The 27,503-nt window shown below is 38.3% G+C and overlaps 1 protein-coding gene across 6 annotated transcripts in view; it reads left to right on the top strand.

Annotated features, from left to right (window-relative positions):
- Window positions 1-26,696, top strand: part of SEL1L2 (SEL1L2 adaptor subunit of SYVN1 ubiquitin ligase) — a 172,514-nt gene extending 145,818 nt beyond the window's left edge. For 4 of the 6 annotated variants that reach the window (XM_072634483.1, XM_072634482.1, XM_072634484.1 and 1 more), the window contains 3 exons: window positions 6,146-6,318; window positions 23,727-23,855; window positions 26,388-26,696. In XM_072634483.1, the coding sequence (XP_072490584.1) occupies window positions 6,146-6,318; window positions 23,727-23,855; window positions 26,388-26,507 (422 nt within the window). In that variant the 3' untranslated portion in view covers window positions 26,508-26,696. Of the gene's footprint in view, window positions 1-6,145; window positions 6,319-7,817; window positions 8,007-23,726; window positions 23,856-26,387 lie in introns of those variants that run through there. The other 2 variants (XM_072634487.1, XM_072634486.1) reach the window with 2 other exon arrangements.
- Window positions 26,697-27,503: the final 807 nt, after the last annotated feature.

Here is a 27,503-nt window from a genome sequence, read left to right as displayed (position 1 = left end):
ATGTAATAGGAAATTAATAAATGTTTGTTGACTTTAATGTAAGGTGGGTGTTAGAGGCATTATGTCACACATTTCATAGGTTAGGAAATTGAGGCTTAGAGAGATCAAATGACCTGCCCACAGTCACACAGTTTAAAAATGTGGAGCCTAGAGATTCTGACTCCTATGTTCTTTCCATTACCACACAGACCTCATGGCAAAAGATCAATGTTTTCAAACCACATCTTCTTCACTTCTTAATAAATGTTTTCAAGAGTTGCTGTGGCCCAAAACAAAAATGAAAAATATTGCCTGATCAGACTTCTGGGGTTGAGTTTCTCTGTCACTCCCATATGTAGGAGATAGAATTCTGGTCTTTGGATTTGAATTACACTCTCTAGCTGTGTGACCCTAGGCAAGTCCTAGTACCATCCTTGATCTCCACTTCCTCATCTATGAATTGGGTACAATAATGACACCTACCCACAGGATAGTCGTGAGGGTCAAATAAGGTGATGGATGTAAAGCACCAAGAAAACCTTAGAATGCTATGTAAAAGACATTCTTTTTTGCTGTTACTATTCCTTGAATGATGTACAGCTTGGGAGGATATGCTCAGCTGGCATCTCCTTTGAGAACCCAAAGCCAGAAAGAGGCATTCAAATGTGGCTTTGGTGAAGGTGCCAAAGTAAATCATTTTCGTTTGTTTCTATAAAATCTCATATACTTGTAAACTTCCCTTGTGGTAGCTCACAAAGTTCAACATGGAAAACCCAATATTAAGAGTTTCTCCTTTCCTTAATATGCCCATATTAATTCACTATGGCTAAATGTTTATTAATGATACTAAAAATAATGACAAAAATAATCAGAGGTAGTTACTAATATGATGAAATGGCTAGGTAGTGCAGCAGATGGAGCACTGGGCCTGGAGACAGGAAAACTTGAGTTCAAATTTGGCCTCAGATAATTACCAGCTGGTTGACCCTGGACAAGTCACTTAATCTCTGCCTACCTCAGTTTTTTCAACAATAAAATAGGGATAATAAAAGTACCTACCTCCCAAGGTTGTTCTGATGATCTAATGAGATAATATTTCTTAAGCCTTAAGAGGCTTAGTACAGTGCCTCACATATAGTAGGTGCTGTATCAGTGCTAACTATTATAATGTAGTAGACTTGGAGTCAGGAAGACAGAAATTTAAATCCTGCCTCAAACGCTTAATATGCTGCTATCCTGGGCAAGACACTCTGTCTGTCTGTTTTCCCTATTACAGAATTGGGACAGCAATAGCAACTACCTCAAATGCATACATATATGTGTATATATATTTTATATGTATAGATATTATATATATTCCTTTGTAAATCCTGAAGTGCTATATATTTTTTCATTTTAAAATTATTTCATTCTTATATTTTTTTCTGATTACATATAAGAACAATTTTAGCATCTGTTTTTTAAAATTTTGAGTTTCAAATTCTCTCTCCTTCCCTTTCCTCCACTCCTTTGAGAAAGCAAGGAATTTAACATAGATTATATATGTGCAGTCATGCAAAACATAATTTTATATTAGCCATGTTACAACAAAAAAAGAGAAAAAGAAATTTTAAGAACAATATGCTTCAATCTACATTCACATTCCATCAATTCTTTCTCTGCAGGTAGATGCACTATATAAATGTTAACCATCATCATCACAGGAGATATTTATATAATATGGTGCTTTAGGGTTATAGTATTTCATGGAAATTTCCCTCTTTAACACTTACAAAGACCCAGACACGAAGGACAGCTATTATTCCCATTTTACAAAAAATGAAACTGAGATTCAGAGATGAACACAAGCACCTAAACTCTGCTCAATGCTCTTTCCCCTGTATCATTCATTAAAGGGAAAAAACATCTTAAGACATACACACAAGCCAGAGTATTCCCCTTACGTAATGATACTGTGTGGTAGGCTCCATTGACACCATTCTCTTTCTTACCCCAGTTTTAACAAGAAACGTCTATTGTTCCCAAAGAAGTATATTATTAAAGCAGGGTGATGCTGCCTGCCTGTCACTTCTGTCATTCACATATGTGAAGCTCTGTTGCAGTAAGAGAACAATTTTACTTCCAATAAGATCTCTTTCTTTTCTTCCAATGAATTCTCTTAAAAATGTTTCATACTAGGGCCAAATCATTCCCTTTCACTGGAAATGAATATTGTAAATTATATATGTATATAATCCATCTTAATATGAGGACTAGAAAAGGACACCTTGGTGCCTCCTCAGAGCCAACTGTACCAACCCATCAAGGTGGCTTCAGTTTGGAGACATTCCCTAAAAAAGAAAAGGCTGTTTCTCACAAAATGCAATATACATAGAGTTGGAGAAATAGAATAGAAATCACTTAATCTCATTGATCAACTCAATTGCCACAAACACCAATTATTCCCAACAAGGAAGTACCATAAAAGAACAGAATAAGGAGAAGGAAAGCTGAGAAATGAGAATCATGGGAAATATTAATGTTTCCTAAATACAATGAGCAGGTGACTAAAGATAAGAGGGACTGACGGGAAGTCAGTCTGAAGCTATGACTTTAACTGTGTAAAGAATCTTGGGAAACATTGCCTCCTAAACATAATGGTCAAGTGTCTAAAGAAAATAGGGACTGACTAGAAGTCAGTTTAAAATTAGGGCTCCAACTGTATAAAGAAATTTATTGATTAAACTTTTCCAATTAGTAATTAATTGATGATGCTTCTTTGGTCAGCTACAATAGTGGAAGAAGCTTATTCCAACATTGTCCCAAGACTTTACCAAACGCCCTCTGACCACTGTATTAGAAAGACATGAAAGAGAAAGAAACAAATCCAAGCAGAACCCTGACCCTTTATGTTAGAAAGATCCTGAATCACATAAGGACAGTCACAACCACAAGGCTATGGATTGTGTTGGAAAAATCCCCTACTGGACAGTCATCATCTTTTACTGTGTCAGGATGTCATTGATTCTGGCCCAGGGATGTCTGGAAAGACCAGTTAAAAGGACTTAGAATGTGCCATCATCAATGTCTTTGGCCTTGTGGCATCAATTTACCAACAATAAAGTATAATCATTATAGGGGACATTTACATAATGCTTTAGGGTTATAGTATTTTATGATATTCCCTTGTTTTAATCCTTATAACCACCCTGGGAAGTAGGCAAATATTATTATGCTCATCTTACAAATAGAGTAAACGCTGTACTCAAGACCTCAGAAACTCTGTGTGGCTCAGCATCTAAGCCTTCCCTAGTAGAGACATATACAACACGGGAACTAGAGGCATAGAGAGAAAATCACCCAATTACAATCACCCTAACCCCACCCCGTTCCACAAAGTGTTCTTGTTGTGCTTCTGAGAAGTCTCCCATCTTATTATCTCATCCTCTTCCTAAGAGAAGTTAGCTCTATCATAGCAATAGAATAGACCTGCCTTAAAAACACCAGCCTAGAAGTTCTACTTCTCTCCGCTATTAGAGGATTATAATATTTAAAAAGGTAGAGCTCATCTCTACCAGACTTCTCATGTTATACATGATGAAACTGAATTCTAAAGATATAACATACCTCACTCATCATCATGATTCCTGATGCCTGCACTCAGCCCCAGAGTGAGAAAGAGGCGGGTAACAATTCTTAGAGCCAATGCCCATGAGCCCTCTCATAGAGCAACCTCCCTGGCATCCTTAGGGCAGTGGTCCTGTGAGCCTGTCCCTCTTACTACGTTCTGCTTCCAATAATGAATTATTATTTCATTAGGCTGAAACAGTGCTCCCCCAAAAGTTTCTGTATCATAAACTTGCTTTCCACTTACATGAGAATCTGTGACTATATGTTGTACTTAGAGGAATGGGTGACCTCCTCCTCTTTCCCCCCACCTCACATAATTACAGAGCCTGTGTCTCTGCTTCTGAAACTAGGCAAAAATATGAAATAGTTTCTGTCACCTCTTGCCTCACATCTCCCTACCTGTATCCTTCATACTGTTCCCAAGTGCCTTGTTCTCTTAGTTTTCACTTAAAGAATCTGGGAAATTTGTACCCATTAAAATGTTCCTTGAAAAACATTCAAGGAATTACTCCCTCAAAGGAATTTTCATTTTAATCTGGGATTCCTAAACAGAAAAACCCAAAAGTTCTATAATGGTGTAATTTCAGGCAAAGCTTTAGATTTTACAAGACCCTAGGGGAAAATGTTTGGAGGAGAGACTTGAGGCACACTTTAATTCATAGTATACCGGTAGATTACCTACTCTGACAATTTGTTACACCATTCTCTATTAGAAGGGCAAGTCATGGTTAAGTGAGATAGCCAAGGTTAATTCCACCCACAACAACTACAGTTAATAGAAAAGATTGGCTTTTAATATTTTATTTTTTCGAATTAGGAACTTTTAGTCACATATTTATGGCAAATAATGACATTAAAAACAGAAAATTTTTTAAATGACATCTTTCAGAATCTATCATTACACTGAGAATTACAGATACTCCCAGGCTATCTCCCATATTTCTTCCACATTTAATGCTCTTAAATATATGTGCATGTATATACATAATCACAGGCACTCAAAAAAGGGGTGGGGGAAGCACCTACTATATACAAGGCACTGTGCTAAGAGCTCTCCAAATAATCTCATTTGATCCTTACCACACCCCTGCCAGGTAAGTGCTATTATGATCTTCATTTTATAGTTGAGAAAACCAAACCAAACAGAGGTTAAGTGACTTGCCAGGGTCACATAGCTAGTAAGTATCGAGGGTCAGATTTGAACTCAAGTCTTTCAGACTCCAAGCCTAGTACTCTATCCAATTGGCACAACATAGCTGCAAAGAATAGTATCTAAAAAAATTTTTTGAACCCCAAACTATGAAAAAATATCCCAACCTAACCTTCATACTTATAATAATTAGCAGATGTGGCTCAAAGATGAAGAGTTGGTCCTAAATCCTTATAAGGAGTCTTTAGAAGGTTAGTGAGTCAACAAAAAGGCTGAAAGTGTTTTCATCTTTTTTTCTTCTCTTCTTTGATGTCTGTTTCTCCTTCAAATTATTCTCTCCTATTCCTTTCACTTGCAATCCTGAGGTCAGTATTTTCCCTTGACATTTAAAGATCCAAACTCTTATACGGGCTTCGATCTTATTGATAAATATAGAACCAAGGCATTAAGGTGTTACAATAGATGTAGGGTAATAGCCATGTAGATGGGGGAGAGGGGAGGAGGAAAGACCCCCTCAGTCATTAAGACATACCCAGTAGGGGCATGCCAAATGCATTAAATTCAAATCATTTGAACCATATTAGGAAGGAAACTCCTTATGATCCTCTTCGTCCTCTTCCTATCTTCCTTCTATGTGTGATCAGTGTGAGTACTTCCTCTGAAGACATTCATCACGAACAGTGCATGTCTACCCATGCTGAACAGTTCTATTTCATGCCCATGGAAGTTAAGTGGCTCAGTCAATAGAGTATGGGGTCTAGAATCAGGAAGACTGGAGTTCAAATGTGGCCTCAGACATCTACTAGCTGTGTGACCCTGGGAATGTCACTTAACCTCTGCTTACTTCAGTTTCTTCACCAGTAAAATGGGGATAATCATAACAGCCCTCACCTGGCATGGTTGTCATGAGGATCAAATGAGATTACTGTAAAGCACTTAGCATAGCACCAGCATGATAAATATCATTCTTTAATAAATCTTCCCATTTTAAAATTCTCAAATCTAAAAAAGATTTAGAGTCCATCTAGTGTTTATTTTGTAGACATCTGGAAGCATCTGAGGTAAGCACAATCGGAATGAGTCACCAAGTCGTGTCTATCAGCCTTCAGCAAGAAGTTTAATAGATGCAACCTCTACTTGTTAGTTCTTTAAGCATATTTGGGCCACATAATAATTTCTGTCTTTCAACAAAAGGCAATATATCATTTTAGGATATGATTATGGTCCATTACATTTCTTATTTCTCCAATACACATTTCATTTCAATGCTATGACTAATTTTTTAAAAAAGTTATAGTTAAAAGAGTAAGGCAAGAATACTAAGGCAAGTAATTAGAAGATAGGTACAAATTAATGGAATGATTTTGGTGGTCATGATTTCTCTCTGCTTTTAAATATTTCTAACAGGCAATTCATTTGCTAGAATTAAAATTGGAGATTACCACTACTACGGTTATGGAACAAAGAAAGATTATAAAACAGCAGTGACTCATTACAGCATTGCAGTGGATAAATATCACAGTGCCCAGGCCATGTTCAATCTGGCATACATGTATGAGCATGGTTTAGGGATTTCAAAGGTAACTTCTAGTGTAGGAATAATAACACATAGGTGATATAATGTGGGGAAAGAGAAATAAAAAATATAAAATGTTAGTTTTATATGAAATATAATGAATACATGCTATATTATATATAATGTATTTGTAAGAACATATATTACATAAAGTATATAAAATGTTAGTTTTATATAAATTAAAGAATATGAAATGCAAGAATTTTGAACAGGACATAAGAATGTTTAACATAATATTATATAATGTACAAGAATAGAATATATAAGAATAAAAATATATAAAATAAAGAATACAAAATATTTTAGCATCTTTAAGGCAAACAGATCACATCCCACAGAAGATATCTACTACAAGTTTTAGGTATTCCTAAAACTATACTTCATAATTCTCTACCAATATATTTACTTTTTGATAGCCCATCATATGGTATTTACTGGAATACCACATAATAGTACATGCTCCCCCCCCAAAAAAAAACTTAGGGATAACTGTCCCACAACATGCATACCGTCAGTGGGGAGAGTGAGCAAATACAGAGCATATGTATGAAGGGCCCTCATGTAAAGAGCCAATAGAAACAGGCAGTTCACACCTCTGATGGACTAACAACACTGACATCCTCTTATGGTGTCTCCAAGCTGGGATTCCATGGGTTAGAAATCTTGACTAGGTATACAACTCTTCCAGGGTCACTGGGTCTGATCACTTTAGGTCACTTTGCTCTGTTTGGCTATAGTATTTGTAGCCTCCAACTTCTGGCTAAGCTGAAATTCTTGGCAAGGAATTGTTAAGATTCTTTCAGAAAAAAAACCCTACATAACCCCTTATAGCAAAGAGTATCCTCAGTTCTGTTCCTACACACTCCTGAATCTCTCTCTTCCTTTTTGAACTTCCCTCTATATAGGAGGTTAAAGTTCAAGAAGCAATGTCCTTGAATTCTCCTTTTAGGCTATTTGCAAATGTGTCTCCAATGACTGTGTGTGTTTCTGCTGTGAGACACCACTGCCAATAGAGACTGCAGGGGAGAAAGAAATTCCTTTCCCTCCCACTTGCTAAACTACTAGAGGTGTTCCTTAAAGTTGGCTGTCTTGACTCAACTAGATTCGGTTCCCTAGTTAAAAACTGGTTTGGTTTGGTTTTCTTTTTACCCACATCAATGAATTGTCAGACAGCAGACAAAAGGCATCAGAGTAATACACAATTGAAGGCCAAGTATATTGTGTCTACCAAAGCTTAACCAAACTTATAAACCAAAACCCTTAGAAAATGCAAATGGGTCACTTAAAATCTAATTTCCTGACAAATAGGCTACTCTGGGTCTAGCACCTTTAATTTCATCAAGAACACTTGGGGGTGGGGGGAGGTTCAATTGACCAAAGGTTACCTGATAAAACTCTCAACTGTAGCTGTGTGCTATATACTGTATCAACCTACAGTCAGTCTTGATTATGTGCTTGGTTGGTTGGCTATACTATGCTTTCTCTAACCATCTTTCATCTCAGCCCTAGGTTCAAGTAATACAGACAAGATTAAAAAGGGTTTGGCCTGATATGGAGGGCTGAAAAAAAATTCAGTGTTTTATGAGCAAGGCACTAAGGAAAACACAAAGGAGTATACCACATATTATTTCCCCTCAAGTGCTAATAATCTAATTGGCATGGGGACAGGGGGTGCACACACATAAATAAAGAAAATGAACAATATAATGCAGTGCATATTGTGTCAAATGATGACTATAAACAGTAAATATATTAGGATTTCATGGTAGGGAAAAGTCACTTCAGACTGGATCAACCAAGAAAAGTTTTATAGAAAACTGTGAGGCTTGAGTAAAAGATTTGCCCATGCACATTGAAGTATATGTATCTTTTGAACATTTGTCTACCCATAAGCCAAGCCAAATAGAAATTACTTAGGACAGCCCAAAGAGTGAATATGAATTAGTTTCCATTAACAGAGGCATAACATTCAGGAATTAGAGGTGCTTGTCCCATTTTACTCCATCTGCTCAGACTATTGTACTCATTTCTGAGTGCTAATGTTTAGATAGGACAAGCTGGTGAGCTGGACATCATCCAGTGGAAGGCAGCTGAGATGGCAGAGGATCTCAAAATCATGCCAAATGAAAGTTGGTTAAGAAGCTTAGTGGAAAGAAGTCAAGGTGTGTAGCATGAAGAAAAAAAATTGGGGTTTGGGGTTGGGGTGGGAGGCGGGGTGGATAGGATAACCATCTTCAAGTATTTGATGGGTCATGTAGAAGAGAGATTTGGCTGCTTCTGCATGGCCCCAGAGAGCAGAACTAGAAGATGGAAAGAGTTTGTTTTCGATCCAATGTAAGAGAAAACTTCTTAACTATTGCAGCTCTCTAAAAGTAGCATGGATTGTCTAGGGAGGTGGTAGGTTCTCCCTCACATGACGCCTTTGAGTTCAGGATGGTATGTTATAGAGGGATTTCTTTTCAGATACACATTGGACTAGATGTTCAATGCCTAGTTCTCTTCAATTGCTGTGATTCTATGAAAGATATCGTGCATTTCTTGATTAGCCTCTTCTGCACTGGAAATTTGTGGTGATTGATAATTGTTGGTAGCAGAGAGGGAAGGAAAATGTGGAAAATCAGAAGAGGTTTACACTGAAGCTAAATCTCTCATCCTCTGGTGCTTATTATCCAATGGATGGTGTGTCCATGACTTCCTTTTTTCCCTCCTGCCTTTTGATCTCTTGTTTTTCATTAACTATTCCCTCACAGATAGAAAAGTTAAATTCAAATCAATCCATTTCCCTACTTTGCAAGGCCACTGATAAAATTTTAATGAGAGAGGATATTGAAACTGATAGCTAAAATGAAATTTGGGATTATCCAGGAATTCCCTTTTATCCACTGCCATTCCAATTTTAATTTCCTTTCTGAAAAAAAAAAAGAGTAAAATACAATAAATGGCATAATACAATGTATAGTTCAGGAAAGGGCATCTGAATAAGAGACAAATCAGAGCTTATATTCATAATTTCCCAGCATAAAAAATGAGAGACCATAATGCACAAAAAGGAACACAGGCTTAAATGAAATAATATATGTAAGACATTTGGCAAATCTTAAAGTGCTCTATAAATGCTAGCTATTATTATTCTTATAGAATTTATAAAGAAAGATAAGAAGTGTCCTTTGCTGGTATTCACCATAATGATCTCATATGAATAAAAGAGCACATCTAGGGTAGTATCTTATCTGCTGTCTTAGCATGCCAAGTCCTTGAAGTCAGAAATGTTTTTTGCTTTGTCAGATTGTGATGGTGGTGGTTGTCACTGAGAAGGAGGTGTCATTGGACTGCCAATACTCCTCACCATATTCTCCTCTCACTAGCCCTTTTTTCTCTAGAGTTTTAATAAATCACACTCTATAATAACAACTAGCTCGTTTTTTCAGCCTAGGGGCAATACAATGGTCACAGAGGCAGCTAGGTGGTTCAGTGGATAGAGCATTGGGCCTAGAGTCAGAAAGACCCAAGTTCAAAGGCAGCCTCAGACATGTACTAGCTGTGTGACCCTGGGTAAATCACTTAATCCTGTTTGCCTCATTTTCCTTATCTGTAAAATGAGCTGGAGAAGGAAATGGCAAACCCCTCCAGTATCTTTGCCAAGAAAACCCCAAATAGGGTCATAAAGAGTCAGATATGACTGGATGACTGAACAACAACACAATGCGATAATTCTTTGTACCCACTTGACTCCCTCCTCTTCTGTTTTATGCAGTTTATTTATCAAATAAAAAATTGGTAGCAAAATCACAGCAGCTCAGAACCCCTATTTAGAAACCTGACTCCTAAGATTCAGGCAGAGATTTGTCTCTCCGCCTTTATTTAAAATAAATTTTAATCTGTTATTGGACAGGCATAGAAAGAGGATATTCTGTTAGGAGGGAGCCCCACTACTCTACTGCAAGAAAAAAAAGCCTTTCTTTCACTTTTTCTTTTCCCCTGTTGCAGAAGTAATAGATTGTTTCTAGTTCAACTGAAGTCTGAGTATAGATCCTTGGATGCCATCCCTATTAAGTACTGCTGATCAGTTTTTGAGACCATCACTCCTTCTCAGTCTGTCTCATAGACTGTATGTGGGGGTAGCGCTGTAGGAGACACCAAAGAACTGCTTTGGGGAGGTTTCTCTACCCTGTGGGTGGGAATAGCCTCCATGTTAGGTGATCTGGGCATACTTCAAAAATTTTCGCACAAAACATGCACAAAGTAATTTAGAGGGAGGATAGGAGGAAACCAGTCTAATACAAAGGACAATTTGTTAACAATAAAATAGTAGTTCCAGAGAGCACAGTTGAAATGTAGAGTAGGATAAGGCAGAATAGGACAGGGTAGGATAGGGATTGGGAAAGATGGAGCTGATAGAGATGGGCATAAGGGAATGGAGAGAATCCTGGGGATGTAGCTTCAGTCTAGACAGTCTACAACTCAAGATCATAGAGTAGATGATTGGAGAAATGCTTATTGAAATGAGTCAAATGCTTATGGAAAAGCAATTGTGTCCTCCATTGACTCTTAGAAGGGCCTTCCTTTTATTCCACCTCCCTTTAGGGCAGAATGATTACTAGTTTGAAGCAAAAAGGGGAAAATTCCTTTTTGTAGAGCCCAATTGTCTGTATGTATTAGAGGGTTGGTTTTTCTTCCTTGGAATTGTTGGTGGCCTCTCTCATGTGGTTATAAAATCAAATAGCGGTAATTGGTAGGCATAGATTTTCATGCTTATACATTTCATATTTAGAGAAAGTCTTTGAAGTCTCCTGCTGATCAGCTCTTCCATTCCTTTATGTCATGGTCCCAATTAAATCATGGATGCTTCATTATTGCCAGTCTCCCTCAGCCATTCTTACCTATCCTTCCATAGTCTCCTAAAAATAAAATTAGGTAGACTAACAACCATATTTCTAGATATTAAAATTTTTGAGTTAGCTAATGTGAGGGATCAGCATACTTTGTCTTTAATAACTGATTTTGTTTAACAACAAGAAAAATAACTAGATGCCAAGGGGCAAAATTTCTTACGCTACTATCTCATATTCAAACTAATTAGGGGGTACCACTGATTCTTCTTGCTGAAATGAATACAATAATAATTAAAAGCCCAAAGCATAGTCCAAGGATGATTAATGAGAGCAAAGAAATGAGAGGCTAAGGCTTTCTCAGACCTTAACTCACCTAGTTATTGGTTAGTTTTCACATAGCACAGTGCTTCACAATCACCTTTTATCAGATAATCCTCATACAAATCTGTAGGTTAGATGAACACAGAGGAAGAAACTGGGGCAAAGGCAAAGTACATTGGTTACCCCTGCGTGATTCAACAGCACAGTCAGAATACTCACTTCTAAACCTTTAGCCCCAGGTTACCCCCAACTTTACCCCCAATGAGAAACCAATGCCCAGAACAGTAGTTTAAATACTCTGGTCATTTTTCCTGTGAAACTTTGCTGATTAAGATGTTACTCTGAAATGTCTTTAAAATATTATTAGGAAGAAAACTTTGGGCTATTTCCTTTCCATTCTTAAGCCCATGACCTTCATTTCAGTTCTCAGAGGAGTATGATCAGTCATTTTTCAGTCATGTCTGACTCTTTATGATTTCATTTGGGGTTTTCTTGGCAAAGATACTCGGAGTGGTTTGCCATTTTCTTCTCCAACAGCAGGAGTACAGGATCATGGATTTAGAGGTGGGAAGGGCCTTTGAGGTCATAAGTCCTTTTTCTTCATCTATTTTAGGAGCTTTATAAAAGATCACCTCACCTTCTGTCTCTGTCCCACCCATGCCATACACGCGGTCAGAATAGCCCCCTGCAGGTATAGTTATGCCTATGCTCTAAAATGTACAGTGGCTTCCTATTGACTAACAAAGTCCATTCTCTTTAACCAGCTCTTCAAAGCTTTCCATTACCAGACACCACCCTTCCCACTGGGCATAACACTATGCATTCCAAACAAATTGGACAACTTATTGTTTCTTAGGGCCCAGGTCTTCTGCCACCCTTAGATGTTTCCATGGAAAAGTAAGGACACCTAAGGACATGGGGCATTAATTTAATTCAATTCAATAAACATTAAGTGCCTGCTATATGACAGGTACTGTGCATACAAAAAGAGGCAAAAGACAGTCCCTGCCCTCAAGGAGTTTATAATATAATGGAGGGACAGGAGGAGAGGGAGGTCATGTGCAGTGACAAACAAATATATACAAAAAAAGCTATAAGCAAGATAAAATAGGAAATAATTGACGGAGGGAATTAAGATGCATTGGGAAAGGCATCCAGCAGGATTAGAGGAAGATGTCACACCCCTACTGTCTGGAGATCCTGCTTTCCAATTCAGTTCAATTCTAAAAGTACCTGCTGCTCTGGTATGCGCTACAGATGTGCAAAGATTGAAAAAAAAAAAAAGCACAATTCTTATCTTCAAGGAGCTTACATTCTACTAAAGGAATACAGCACCTATACAGAAAATATAATGCAAAGTAGAATGTGAAGGAGCACAAGGGAGATCTAGAAAATGTAATTGACGCAGAGGAGGTTAGTTCAGACCTCCTTTTTTCAGAACAGGGGAGACACGCAGATGGAAAGAACTGAACTGATTCCTGGACATCCCTGAGGAACCCTGACTCCCAAGTTTTTCTGCCAAATCCTGTGTTCAGTCTGATCTGACTTCCATGTGTCTAAAGCTCCAGATCTTTCTCCGTATAAACTTCATAACCACTAAGTTCTCCAGTGATCAGGCTAATAGCATCTACACACAGCTGACATATAGCTCCATTGTCTAGTGTCAGACAAAACAGCTAGCAGTGAAGTAATGTTTCTTTGTATGCTTTTTTTTTAATAAATTTATTTATTTATTTCACTTTTAACATTCATTTTCACAGAATTTTTGGGCTCCAAATTTTCTCTCCCCTTGTCCCCTCCCCCCACCCCAAAACACCGAGCATTCCAATTGCCCCCATCACCACTCCGCTCCCTCCTCCATCATTCCTCTCTGCCCTTGTCTCCATCCTCTCCTCTGTCCTGTTGGGCCAAATAACTTTCTATACCCCATTACCTGTATTTCTTATTTCCTAGCGGCAAGAACAGTACTTGACAGTTATTCCGAAAACTTTGAGTTCCAACTTCTTTTCCTCCCTCCCTCCCCACCCCCTCCTTTTGGAAGGCAAGCAATTCAATATAGGCCAAATCTGTGTAGTTTTGCAAATGACTTCCATAATAGTCGTGTTGTATAAGACTAACTATATTTCCCTCCATCCTATCCTGCTTCCAATTACTTCTATTCTCTCTTTTGATCCTGTCCCTCCCCGTGAGTGTTGACCTCAAATTGTACCCTCCTCCCCATGCCCTCCCTTCCATCATGCCCCCCACCCTGTTTATCCCCTTGTCCCCCACCTTCCTGTATTGTAAGATAGGTTTTCATACCACAATGACTGTGCATTTTATTCCTTCCTTTAGTGGAATGTGATGAGAGTAAACTTCATGTTTTTCTCTCACCTCCCCTCTTTTTCCCCAAACTAAAAAAATCTTTTGCTTGCCTCTTTTATGAGAGATAATTTGCCCCATTCCATTTCTCCCTTTCTCCTCCCATATATTTCTCTCTGACTGCTTGATTTCATTTTTTTTTTAAGATATGATCCCATCCTATTCAATTCACTCTGCGCACTCTGTCTCTATGAGTGTGTGCATGTGCATGTGTGTGTGTGTAATCCCACCAAGTACCCAGATACTGAATAGTTTCAAGAGTTACTAATATTGTCTTTCCATGTAGGGATGTAAACAGTTCAACTTTAGTAAGTCCCTTATGACTTCTCTTTGCTGTTTACCTTTTCATGCTTCTCTTCATTCTTGTGTTTGAAAGTCAAATTTTCTTTTTAGCTCTGGTCTTTTCATCAAGAATGCTTGAAAGTCCTCGATTTCATTGAAAGACCAATTTTTCCCCTGAAGTATTATACTCAGTTTTGCTGGGTAGGTGATTCTTGGTTTTACTCCTAGTTCCTTTGACTTCTGGAATATCCTATTCCATGCCCTTCAATCCCTTAATGTAGAAGCTGCTAGATCTTGTGTTATCCTGATTGTATTTCCACAGTACTTCAATTGTTTCCTTCTATCTGCTTGTAATATTTTCTCCTTGACCTGGGAGTTCTGGAATTTGGCCACAATATTCCTAGGAGTTTCTCTTTTTGGATCTTTCTCAGGTGGTGATCGGTGGATTCTTTTTTTTTTCTTTTCTTTTCTTTTTTTTTTTTATTTAACTTTTAACATTTATTTTCACACAATTTTGGGTTACAAATTTTCTCCCCTTTTATCCCCTCCCCCCCCAAACCCAAGCTTTCTAATTGCCCCTGTGACCTATCTGCTCTCTCCTCTATCCTCCCTCCCTGCCCTTGTCTCCATCTTCTCTTTTGTCCTGTAGGGCCAGATAGCTTTCTTGACCCCTTAACCTGTATTTCTTGTTACCCAGTGGTAAGAACATTACATTTGGTCCTAACACTTTGACTTCCAACTTCTTTAGCTCCCTCCCTCTCCACCCCTTCCCCTTGGAAGACAGGCATTTCAATATAGGCCATATCTGTTTAGTTTTGCAAATGATTTCCATACTAGTTGTGTTGTATAGGACTAACTATATTTCCCTCCATCCTATCCTGTCCCCCATTACTTCTATTTTCTTATGGTCCTTTCCCTCCCCATGAGTGTCGACCTCGTATTGCATTCTCCTCCCCATGCCCTCCCTTCCATCCTCCCCCCCACTCTGCTTGTGCCCCTGTCCCCCACTCTCCTGTATTATGAGATAGGTTTTCCTATCAAAATGAGTGTGCATTATATTCTTTCCTTTAGTGGAATGTGATGAGATTAGACCTCATGTTTTTCTCTTGCCTCCCCTCTTTATCCCACCACTAATAAGTCTTTTGCTTGCCTCTTTTATGAGAGATAATTTGCCCCATATAACTTCTTCCTTTCTCCTCCTAATATTTCTCTCTCACTGCTTGATTTCATTTTTTTTTAAGATATGATCCCATCCTATTCAATTCACTCTGTGCACTCTGTCTCTATGTATGTGTGCGTGTGTGCATGTGTGTGTGTGTGTACTCCCACCCAGTACCCAGATACTGAATAGTTTCAAGAGTTACAAATATTGTCTTTCCATGTAGGAATGTAAACAGTTCAACTTTAGTAAGTCCCTTATGACTTCTCTTTGCTGTTTACCTTTTCATGCTTCTCTTCATTCTTGTGTTTGAAAGTCAAATTTTCTTTTTAGCTCTGGTCTTTTCATCAAGAATGCTTGAAAGTCCTGTACTTCATTGAAAGACCAATTTTTCCCCTGAAGTATTATACTCAGTTTTGCTGGGTAGGTGATTCTTGGTTTTACTCCTAGTTCCTTTGACTTCTGGAATATCCTATTCCATGCCCTTCAATCCCTTAATGTAGAAGCTGCTAGATCTTGTGTTATCCTGATTGTATTTCCACAGTACTTGAATTGTTTCTTTCTAGCTGCTTGCAATATTTTCTCCTTGACCTGGGAGTTCTGGAATTTGGCCACAATATTCCTAGGAGTTTCTCTTTTTGGATCTTTTTCAGGTGGTGATCAGTGGATTCTTTCAATATTTATTTTGCCCTCTGGTTCTAGAATATCAGGGCAGTTTTCCTTGATAATTTCATGAAAGATGATGTCTAGGCTCTTTTTTTGATCCTGGCTTTCAGGTAGGCCCATAATTTTTAAATTGTCTCTCCTGGATCTATTTTCCAGGTCAGTTGTTTTTCCAATGAGATATTTCACATTATCTTCCATTTTTTCATTCTTTCGGTTTTGCTTTGTGATTTCTTGGTTTCTCATAAAGTCATTAGCCTCCATATGTTCCATTCTAATTTTGAAAGAACTATTTTCTTCAGTGAGCTTTTGAATCTCCTTTTCCATTTGGCTAATTCTGCTTTTGAAAGCATTGTTCTCCTCATTGGCTTCTTGAACCTCCTTTGCCAATTGAGTTAGCCTATTTTTCAGGGTGTTATTTTCTTCAGCATTTTTTTGGGTCTCCTTTAGCAGGGTGCTGATCTGTTGTTCATACTTTGCTTGCAAGTCTTTTATTGCTCTTCCCAGTTTTTCCTCCACCTCTCTATCATGATTTTGAAAATTTTTTGAGCTCTTTATGACCTTTTCCCAGAACTGATCCCATTGAGTGGGCTGGGATGTAGAAGCACTGACTTCCGTGTCTTGCCCTGATGGTGAGCACCGCTCTTCCTCATCAGAAAGGAGGGGAGGAGAAACCTGCTCACCAAGAAAGTAACCCTCTATAGTCTTGGTTTTTTTCCCTTTTCTGGGCATTTTCCCAGCCAGTGACTTGACCTCTGAATATTCTCCTCACACCCACCTCGCCTCCAGATCCTCCCAGCCAGCGCTTGGGGTCTGAGACTCAAATGCTGCTTCCCAGCCTCAGGGCTTTTGGCGGGGGCAGGGCTGCTATTCAGTGTGAGATTAAGTTCAGGTGCTCAGGTGGGGGCAGGGCCGCCTCTCTGGCTCAGTTCCCTCAGGGGGTTTATGCAGAGACCTTCAACAATAGATCCAGGCTCCTGCCTGCTTGGGCAGCCTTGGTCTGCTCCCGCCTCCACTGTTGCCTCCTGAGGGGGCCTGAGTATGGGGGTACCCCACTCCCCTCTCGACCCAGCAAAGAGACCTTCTCACCGACCCCCGTCACCTGTGGGTGGAGGGACCCGCATGGCCACTGGAGATCCCATCCCTGAAGCCCGCTCAGATCTGCTCCTCTCTGTGCCACAGCCGCGGCAGGGCTGGGCTGGGCTCCGCGTCCACAGCTCGACGGACCTTTTGTGAGAGGTTTGCAGGTCCCTCTGGAACAGAAATCTTATCCGCTCCACTGTTATGTGGCTTCTCCTGCTCCCGAATTTATTGGCAGCTCTTTACTACAGATATTTCATGGGCTGTGGGTTCGGAGCTAGCGTATTTGTGTGTTTCTACTCTGCCATCTTGGCTCCGCCCCTCTTTGTATGCTTCTTGTATGAGAATATACCCATGTGGTTTGGTTATCATTCAATAAATCCTGTAGTTAAATCAACTGAATAGGAGGCCTTGAAGGGTCTTGAAATTCTGATGCTAATGACTACAAAATTTTAAGAGGAAAAAAAACACTTTCAAGCTGTGGGGGAGGTAGAGAGGAAGAAGGAATAGGGAAAGTTTTACAAGAGTAGGTGGCAGCTGAGCACCTTGGCACCTTGGAAGGAAGAGACTTCTAAGAGATTAAGTGGAAGTGAAAGAAGTGAATTCCACACATGGAGAACTACCCATTCACATACTTGGAGGTAGGAGATGGCATACTGAGTCCAATCCATTGTAGTCTAATTTGATTAAAATATCTCTATGAAAGGGAAGAATGCAAAGTCATACTGCAAAGGTAGGATGAAGTCAGACTCTGGAAGTCCTTAAAGGTGGAGGAATTTGTATTTTTCCCCCAGTGATAACAGGAAGCTACTAAAGGTTGTTGTGTAAGAGTTTTTGCTCATACCTTGGGAAAGATGATTTTTTTTTAGTGATACCTTTTCTTTTTACACCACATTTCTAAAGGACGATCATTTTAGTAGCTGCATGAAGGATGAATTAGAACAATGAGATTAGAAGGCAGCAGACAAATTAACAGGCAATTACTATACTAATCCACACATGTACACATTCACACACACATACTCACTCACACCCATATTAAGAGGCAATTACCAGGAGAGATGTGATTAGAGGCTGAATCTCTAGTTAACATCTCTATTTCTGCTTATGGCACCACTGTCTGACAAGGCACCCAGTAAGACTTGAAACCTTTAGGTCATCTTTGTCTCTTTAATCTCTTCCTTGACAATGTCAGTCCTCTGCTCAGAAACTATCAGTGCTTCCCTATTGTTTCCAGGATAAAATATAAATTCCTCCATCTATCTTTTAAGGCCTTCTACAGTATGCTTTTCTCCTCAAATACTTCTATAACACTTTATCTGGATCTTTCCCATGCCTGGTATTATGTACAGAAATTATATTTATACAGGAGAACACTAAGTTCCTTAAGGAAAAAGGTCATTTTTTTTTTTATCTTTGTATCCTTAGCACCTTTCATGATACCTGGCACATATCAGGTGTTTATTGAATAAATGAGTGAGAGTTCAATTTTGGACACTTGGCAAAAATAGCATGGAAGGAAGAAGAGGAGGAGTAGTTAAAGATGAGAACTAGAGAAAAAGAATCATCTGGGGCAAATCCTTGGAGGAGACAGAAGAAAAGAGGTTCAAGTAGAGGAGTTAGGAAGGGGAAGGGCTACACGCTTAAGACTAGACAGAGGCCAGTCATGGTCACAGACACAGAGGCAGGACATGCTTATATTCTAACAGGGAAAACAGTGGGTATATAAACAGGCCCCTAGTAGATGGAAGAGGGGAAAGCAACTGCAGTTGGATGAGGGAGGGGTCCCAGTCTTCTTATTTCTCCCATTTAGATCGTCTTGATTTTTTGTGGGCTGCCTGAAATCCTTTGGCAGGTTGTATGTTGTGCAGGCATGACTTAGACCTTAAGGCCCTAGAAGAAAAAACTCATTCTCTTACAAGAAATGATAAAAGGAAATGCCCCAAACAGAAAAAACTTCTGACAACACAATATTACACTTCTTATTTGCTTTGCCTGGCCACCTGAACAGTGTTTATTGTTGAAACATTTGTCATGGGAATAGAAAGTACTAGGAAGGAAAGGAAAAAGCCAGTATAGGTATATTAAAAAATATCCCTCCCACCGCTTAGGAGCCAGAGCTTAATATAGACATGTCTTAGAGATGGCCAAAGTTTGTGATATGGAAACTCCAAAAAGAGTAGAGCCACGGTCACAAAGTGACCACTGACTGGGTTGACTTTGGAAGAGTAGTGACCAGCTTAATGAGGCTTTCACTGCAGCACCCATGGTTTCCCAAAGGGAATATTCTCTAAGAACAGAGGGAGGAAATAGAGCCAGTAACTAAGAGGCTGGGTCATTTTATTTAAATCAAAATTAATTAAGATCCTAATCTAAACAGGAAACAAGACACTGTAGGTATTCATGAGCCTATATTGACCTAAATAATTACAGAACTTTCAGTGAGAATACAAACACGGGCACTGTTTTGTGCATTTAACAAAATAGAGATCTGACAATATGCTATACCTGGGGTCCCTGGACAGATTTCAGGGGGTCCATGAAGTCAGATAGAAAAAAAATAATCTTTTTTACTGACCTGTAACTAAAATTTAGCATTTCCTTCACTTATGATTTTAAAAAAATATTCTAAGGAAGAGTTCATTGCCTTCAGCAGACCACCAAACAATCTGATGTCAAGATTGACACAAAAACAGTTAGGAAACCCTGCTGCAGTGGAAAAGGCCCTGAGTTTAGTCTAAGGACTTGGGTTTGAATTCCATCTCTGCCATTTACTATCTGTGTGACCATGGACAAGTCCCTTAACCTTTCTTGGTCTAAGCCTCCTCACCTGTAAAATGAGCAAGTTAGATGAGGTGACTTCTAAGGACACTTCCACGTCTACATCTCTGGTCCAAATGCTATTTTGTTTCTGGACTTCAAATGATACAAATCTCCTACATAATTCCCATTCATTTTCAAGGGAGGTCTGAATTTTTTTTTCTTTGAATATTAAAGAGATAGTTCCCTTTCCCAGATAGTTTGCTCACAGTGATGCCTAGAGGCCAGGAGATAACTGTAATGAACTTGTGAGGTACCTTCCCAAATAAGTTTACTCTTTTGCATTAACAACTCAATAACTGAGCCATTTATCTTGAGGAATAAATTAAGAATTATTGTCTAATTAAATGTCTGTCTTTCATCTGTCTACAACAAACACTGATTTCTGGTGAACTCTCTTTTGAATTAAATATGCCATTTATATAGGTAAAGGATAGAGCCATTATGATCAACAGAATTAAAATGGATGACAAATGAATTTGAAGGAATTAGATGTACAAATTAGTACATTTACAAAATCCATTTAGTCTTTTGCCAGGAAGATCTGGTTACAGTTCTCTATCAGATTTTAAGCATTTTAAGGCAGGCAAATTCCTCTTCTCAAATAAATTAACTAATTTATAAGGTCATCCAGAATTTGAAAAATTACAAAAAAATGAGTCAGCAATTCACTGATCTAAGAAATGAAAAACCACTTAATAACTATATTTAGTATGCTAGTCTTAAGGATTTATTCCTTTTTGAAACCAGGCTAGTAGAATAGGGAGAATAAAGAGATAGCCATATGGATAACCAGAAAAATCCCTTCTGACATTTCTTCCCTGAAGTAGTCTTTGCTCCTGAAATAATCAACATTCCCCCAGCCTAAACCCTCCTTCCAACCCTTGCACAGAGAATAGAAAAATTGATTTAGTCTTTACCAGAAACTCTTAACAATCTTGGCACATGGTATATACTTTGTATTTTTTTTTTCCTTTTCCTTCATTCATTTATTATTTGGCTCCATCCATAAATGAATAGATTAAAAAAATTCATTTAAGTACTTACTCTGTGTGTTCTAGTACAGTCCTAAGTGCCTGTGAGATAATATACATTCTGGGAGAGCTTAAGACCAAAGCAATAGAAGAGTAGTGGCCAGGGAAGTAAATTTTCCTCTGGAGAATCAAAGGAATAGTGAATTGATCCATGGATCAGTCTATTAGTATCCCTGTTTAAAAATCAATAATAGTATTAATCAGGTTGCGGTGTCCAGAACAAGAAGTAGAAAGAGAGGGGTTGTGGATAAATGACAAGCTGATCTAAGTGAATGGCTCTCTAGGAATGTGAAAGATGTCTGGTAATCACCTGCCCTAAAAGAATTTATAGAACTTCAAAAAGACTTTAAAAATCAAGTGAGAGAGATTGAGGAAAAATTAAAAAAAAAAAAAAAGGATAATCCAAGAAAAACAAGATTATGAAAAGAAAGTCAATTAGAAAAGGAAATCCAGAGTCTTAAGAAAATAACACTTAAGCAAGTGAAGTTACAAGAGATCAAGAAATAATAAAACAAAATATAAAAATGCAAAAATAGAAGAGAAAATGAAACATTTTATAAGAAAAACAATTGATCTGGAGAACAGATCAAGAAGAGAAAATATAAGAATAATCAGACTATTTGAAAACTATGATCAAAAAAAAGGAGTCTTGAAACAATAATACAAGAAATAATTAAAGAAAATTGTCCTGAAGCATTAAAACAAGGGGGAAAGTAGAAAGAGAAAAAAAATCCATTGGTCACCAGTTGGGAGAGATCCAATGAGAAAAATTCATAGGAATATTATAGTCAAATTTTGAAACCCCCACCTCAAGGATAAAATATTAAGAACAACAAGAAAAAAATTAAATATGATGGTACCACAATTAGAATAAGCCAAGACCTAGATGCAGAGATACTAAAGGACTACGGGTCAAGTACATATATATCAAAGAGCAACAGAACTGAAGTTCCAACCAAAAATATACCCAGCAAAGTTAAACATAGTACTGAATGAAAAATAAAATGGACATTTGATCCACTGTCAGACTTTCAGGAATTTCTTTTAAAAAAACACCTAAACTTAATAGAAGATTTGATATAAACAAGAGCCAAGAGAAACATAAGGTACATACCAAAGACTGCTTACAAGGGATTCAGTAAGGACAGACCATTTATCTTCTATATACATAAAATGTAAAAAGTATGTCTAAGATTGTCTTTAGTAATTGGGTAGTTTGTAGGAAAGATTGGGGTAGACCTGTGTTGGGCTCCCCTAGACCATTATGGGGATCCCTAAACCCGACCTAAGGCTCTTGTCCAGCAAGAGCCCTTGATCTAGTGAGTAATGAAATGAGGCGGGAGACAAGGTGGTGAGAGCTCCGTTTATTCCAGCTAGCTCACATGCATATATAGTCTTAATTACGTGAACATTCCTAAGCCTATACAGTGAACCTTTCACCTAACACTTTTCCTTATATGGGTGTCTTCTCCACTGGACATCCGAAGCTGGACAAAGAAGTGCCATGTTGCAAACAAAGACGAGACCTTTCCTCCTGAAATTCATCTAGTTCCACCGCTACTGACAAGCCCCCAGGTTACCTAGGCAGGCTCTCAGTGTGGTGTCCTACGATGGACAGGGGTCGGCTCTAACTCATCCCATTACAGACCTGGCTATGACATGACTTTAAAAAGTAAAACCATTTAGGAGCAGCTAAAAAGAGTAATTCCTTTATACAAATGAGGTGCAAGAGAAAGAATCCACACAAAGGAATTAGATGGAGGAGGAAAGCTGGTAGTTCTGGTAACCTACTTTCATCGGGAATGGGCAAAAGAAGGAACAATACACACACACACATACATACACACACATATATGTATATATGTGTATATTCATATATGTATGTGTATATATGTATACATTATGTATATATGCATGTGTGCATATATACATATGTGTACTATGTATGTATACATTACGTGTATGCATATATGTATTGCATGTGTGTGTGTCTTCTAAATTCAGAAGAAATAAACCAGTAAGGGGACAGGGAAAGAAGAGAGGACAAGGGAGGGATTCTAGAGAGGGGAGGAGGAGGGAATAGGTTAAAGGAGGTATAGAAGGGTCCATGGGAATGGGAGGATAAGGAAGAGATCCTTGGGGGAAAAAAGGAGGGATCTCTAGAGGGGAAAGTGAGGCAGTAAGTTAAAGGAGGTATAGAAGGGTATTTAGATTGATGAGAATGGGAAGATATGGGAGGGGTCCTTGGAGTGGCGGGCTAGGCTAAGTAATAGAAGGGCAAGCTGTACATAGAAGTAGAGTAGTCAGGAGGGATAGGAAACGAGTTATGCACAAATGTAAAAACAAAGAACAGGATAGAATTTGTAAGGGAAAGTATACGTCTGTCTATCTATACGTATGTATGTATCTGTATATAAATACATCCACACTTAATTGTAGCCTGGGAGAGGGAGAAAAAAAACAAAAAAAAAATGCACAGTGGAGAATAAAAGAACACTTATAAGGAAGCAAACAAAAGATAGACTGCTCTCAATACAATGTGTAATATTTATCATACAGGCTTTCTTAAAATGGAAATTTAGCCATATATTTTGAATCCTCTTATATTTTGCTGTGTACATGATATGCTTCTTTTTCTTTCCTTTGTATTTTAGTATAAATATTTAAGTTTATGGGTTTTTTTTTCTTTTCTCTGCTCTGTATTTGTGTTTGAACCTAAAATTAAAAAAATAAAAAATCACAAGGCTAGAGAGTGAACCAAAATTTAGTTTGTAGCTCCTAGCTTCTCTCTCTATCTGAGATGATGACTTCTTTGCCTCACTGACTCTTAACAAAGCATCTATTGCTTTTGTGTTCCCAGGATATTCATTTGGCCAGAAGGTTATACGATTTGGCTGCTGAAACAAATCCAGATGCCCACATACCAGTGTTCTTGGCACTCTTGAAACTAGAAGTGAAGCACTTGATCAAAGATGTTGTGTTTCATAATGTAAGTCTGGTTTGAACTATTCTCACATACTTTTTAAGATAGGACAGGGCAACTCAATTTGTTCACTTTTTAGTGAACTGCTCAATTCATTTTATAGGCATAAATTTTAAATATATATTTATAGATATTGATGTGTATATGTGTACTTGTGTACATATTGTGTTGTATATGTGTATATGTATGTATATTTGTGCTTGACCTGTGGTAGAACATTCCAAACTAATATTGGTCTGATCAGCCATAGTCAGACATATTATATACCTTGATGTCATTTTGGTCCTCTTCGAAAATAAAGGACAACACATCCATGCTTATATGCATATATATATGTATAAATGTGTGTATGTATATATATAGGCACACCTATACATCTCACAAGAAAAAAAATTCTGTTTTAACTCATATTTTGAAATTTCAAATAGGAATTGATTCATATATTTCACCAATAATTACTAATTACCTCCTGTCAAAGGAACCATTCTAGATGCTAAGGGGGAGATTGGGCCCTAAGTAGGGCAAAGCAACTGTCTACATGTCAACACCTTAGGAAGGGGAGGGGGACACACTTACTCCTCACAGCAGTCTAGAGATTACTGTTAGACATGTCTAATCTTCTACCAGACTGCATCCCTGTAGGGTTTCAATGAGAAGGAAGACTGTAGGACATGGATGGGGAACCTATAGCCTTGAAGCCAAATGTGGCCTTCTAGATCCTTAAGTACGGCCTTTTGACTGAGTTCAAATTTTATGGAACAAATCCATAAGTATTCACCTGCTCCAGGAGAAAGTGAAAATGTAGGGGCCTAGGTTAGTAGAAGTTGGGGAAAGAGGATGAGCCATGCCTTAGATCCCAACAGGATTACACTTGTGATGAGACTGTTTGTTACAGGGCCACCAAGACATTTCCTTCCCTCTCTTCCCATACCTTCTTCCCACTGCAAACTGAATTTGCCCTGATATTGAGATTCCCAGTTATGTCTCTGAAGAAGATAAAGCCATAGAACATAAAATCCCTGCAAGCAAGAAGCTTACATGTAGTCCAAAAAGGTGTGATATACATGTATCTATGGTAATATAAGGCAAAGTGCAATAAATGTTTTATAAATAATACAAACCAAATGATATAAAAGTAGAAATCAGCAATGAAGGTAATTGATAAAATACTTTCACGCTACAAAACGAAGAAATATGTAGGAGAGAGTATATGATCAGAAGGAAAAAAAAAGATGACCTGCTTATATAGTAAGAGAGATCATCAATATAAAGCCTATATACTACATTGGTATCCAGGCAATGTCAAGAGAGCTAAAGGATGGTCACCAGCACTTTGGGTGGATCACTGGCAGAAATCTAAGTTGCATAGGATAAGTGTGCATGAAACAAGTTTGTAATCTGCAGCACGGGTGAGAAGACCCGCATCTCTGACATCATAGAGTCATTCAAGAAAGGTTCAGGGTATCAAAGTGTGATATAATCAGGCCCGAGGATGTCCCCAGTCCTGGGGCCTCCCAGTGCTATCTATGGAGAAAAGATTGAAATCTTTAGTGATGGAGGGGTATCTTTGCTCCAGATTGTGTAGACTCAGAATGAGGAGGAAACCTTATTCCTAAACTCCACTCATTGTTCCATTCCAATGCTTCCTTGTGGAGTGGTGGTCACAATAAAGCTTGAAAGGCCATCCCAGGGAAGCACAAGGGTTTTTCTTAGTGCCTATAGTATGGATTTGGTGACAGATTGTGTGCCTATCATGTTATGAGACAGAATTCATTTCAGTTCCCCTAAATTTATTGATCAATACTGTATACAAAGCATTATACTAAGCATTGGAAGAAAGGGTTAAAATTTCTCTCTTAACGTATATTTGGAGGTATATAAGAAACAATTACTGCCCTTGTGGAACTTACAGTCTAGGAATTCAATTCAATAACCATTTATTAAATGCCTGTTACATTTATGATACTTTTAGGCACTGAGGATACGAAGACAGAATAAACACTCCTGTTACTCAAGAAGTTTATATGTTTTTTAAATTATTGATGTTTTATTTTTATATAGTCTCTCTTCCCCTGCAAAATCTTGTTAAAAATAATTTTATAACACAAATGCACACATATACACATATATACCAACACACACATTTAACAACTGTTAGCCTCAGTTTTCTTATCTGAAAAATAAGCTAGAGAAGGAAATGGCAAACCACTCCAGTATCTCTGCCAAGAAAACCCCAGTTGGGGTACCAAAGAGTCAAACATGGCTGAAACCAACTGAACAACAACAAAGAATTCAATAGCTGAAGATTGGGAAGAAAAATATTCTAGGCACAGGAAAAAGCATTGAGAAAGGTACAGAGTCAGGGAAGCACAGAATATGCTCAGGAGACAGAACAATCCAATTGGATTGGAGAATAGCACAGAATGTATGGTGGGAAAGTATTATGAGACAAGACTAAAAAGAGGGAGGGCAATGATATGATGAATAATTCAAAATATCAACATCTACATTGTAAGCTACTTTTTTTTCCCTCAACAGTTTGATGTGAAATGGAAACAGGTAAAATTGGACGTTCACCTCGGACCCTACTGGGATTTATTCATTATTGGTGCCATTGTTGTTTTGCTGATGCTATTGCTTGGACATCGGGGAGACTAAGGTAGCAATCAAATGACATCCTGCTAGCAGTGTCTATTCATTGCTGAACTTAATTGCTTAGAAGTCAACCAGTGAAAAACACCAATCATGTAAGAGCCTGCTAATGGATTCCATTCATTCCTGGGAATCTTCTCCCAATAAAAAAGAATCCCCCAATTAAACGTGTCTTTGTTATATAAATTCAGTGCAGGCATGCCCAAACAACAAATTCAGCCTCATTATAAAAGAAAATTGACAAAACCTGGTAACCATTCTAGAAGGAAACACCTAGAGCAGTGGAAGGTGCTTTGGGACCAAGATTCAGAACAGCCGAGTTCAGTTCCAGTTTCTGCCATTCTGTGATCCTCAGGTCTCTTATCTGTAAAATCAGGATAGCCACCCAGCCTACTTCGCAAAGTTATTATGAAGATAAAGTGAGAAAATGACTGAATATGCTTTTTAAACTTAGTACAATATAAATATAAGCTTTATTATCATCATTATTATTAATCCAGCTCTGTAGAACCTCCTGAACCACAAATAGCCATTGCTTTTTTTTCCCTTTAGACACCATGGAGAGTCAAATGGGGGTGCTTCTAACTGATTTTATAGTGTGATGGACATGTAGGAACAAGAAAGTTCACATTACTACCTTGTACTTAACACTATCTGTAATGGTCTCTCAGTGAGGGAATTTGTGCTCTTTTGGGTTCTGGGAGAGTTCAAGTTTGCAACAGGAGCATTTGCTCAGTGGGAGCTCATCCTTCTAGTTTAATTGTTCCTTCCTTCCTTCCTTCCTTCCTTCCTTCCTTCCTTCCTTCCTTCCTTCCTTCCTTCCTTCCTTCCTTCCTTCCCCAACGAGAAGACAACAGAAAGAGAGACAGAAGAGCAGATGAATGTAATAAAGACAGTCACTACGGGTGTAGTCAGTTGGTGGGAGGGAAATGCAGTAAGCTGAAGGAAGTCTTCCCTAAAACTTTTATCTTTGAGAACAAAATGTTTGGAGGCTGATCCTGT

Source organism: Notamacropus eugenii, chromosome 1, assembly GCF_028372415.1.
Source record: "Notamacropus eugenii isolate mMacEug1 chromosome 1, mMacEug1.pri_v2, whole genome shotgun sequence".
Taxonomy (NCBI): domain Eukaryota; kingdom Metazoa; phylum Chordata; class Mammalia; order Diprotodontia; family Macropodidae; genus Notamacropus; species Notamacropus eugenii.
Note: the sequence above shows the minus strand (reverse complement) of the source record. Positions and strands in the feature narration are given on the sequence as shown.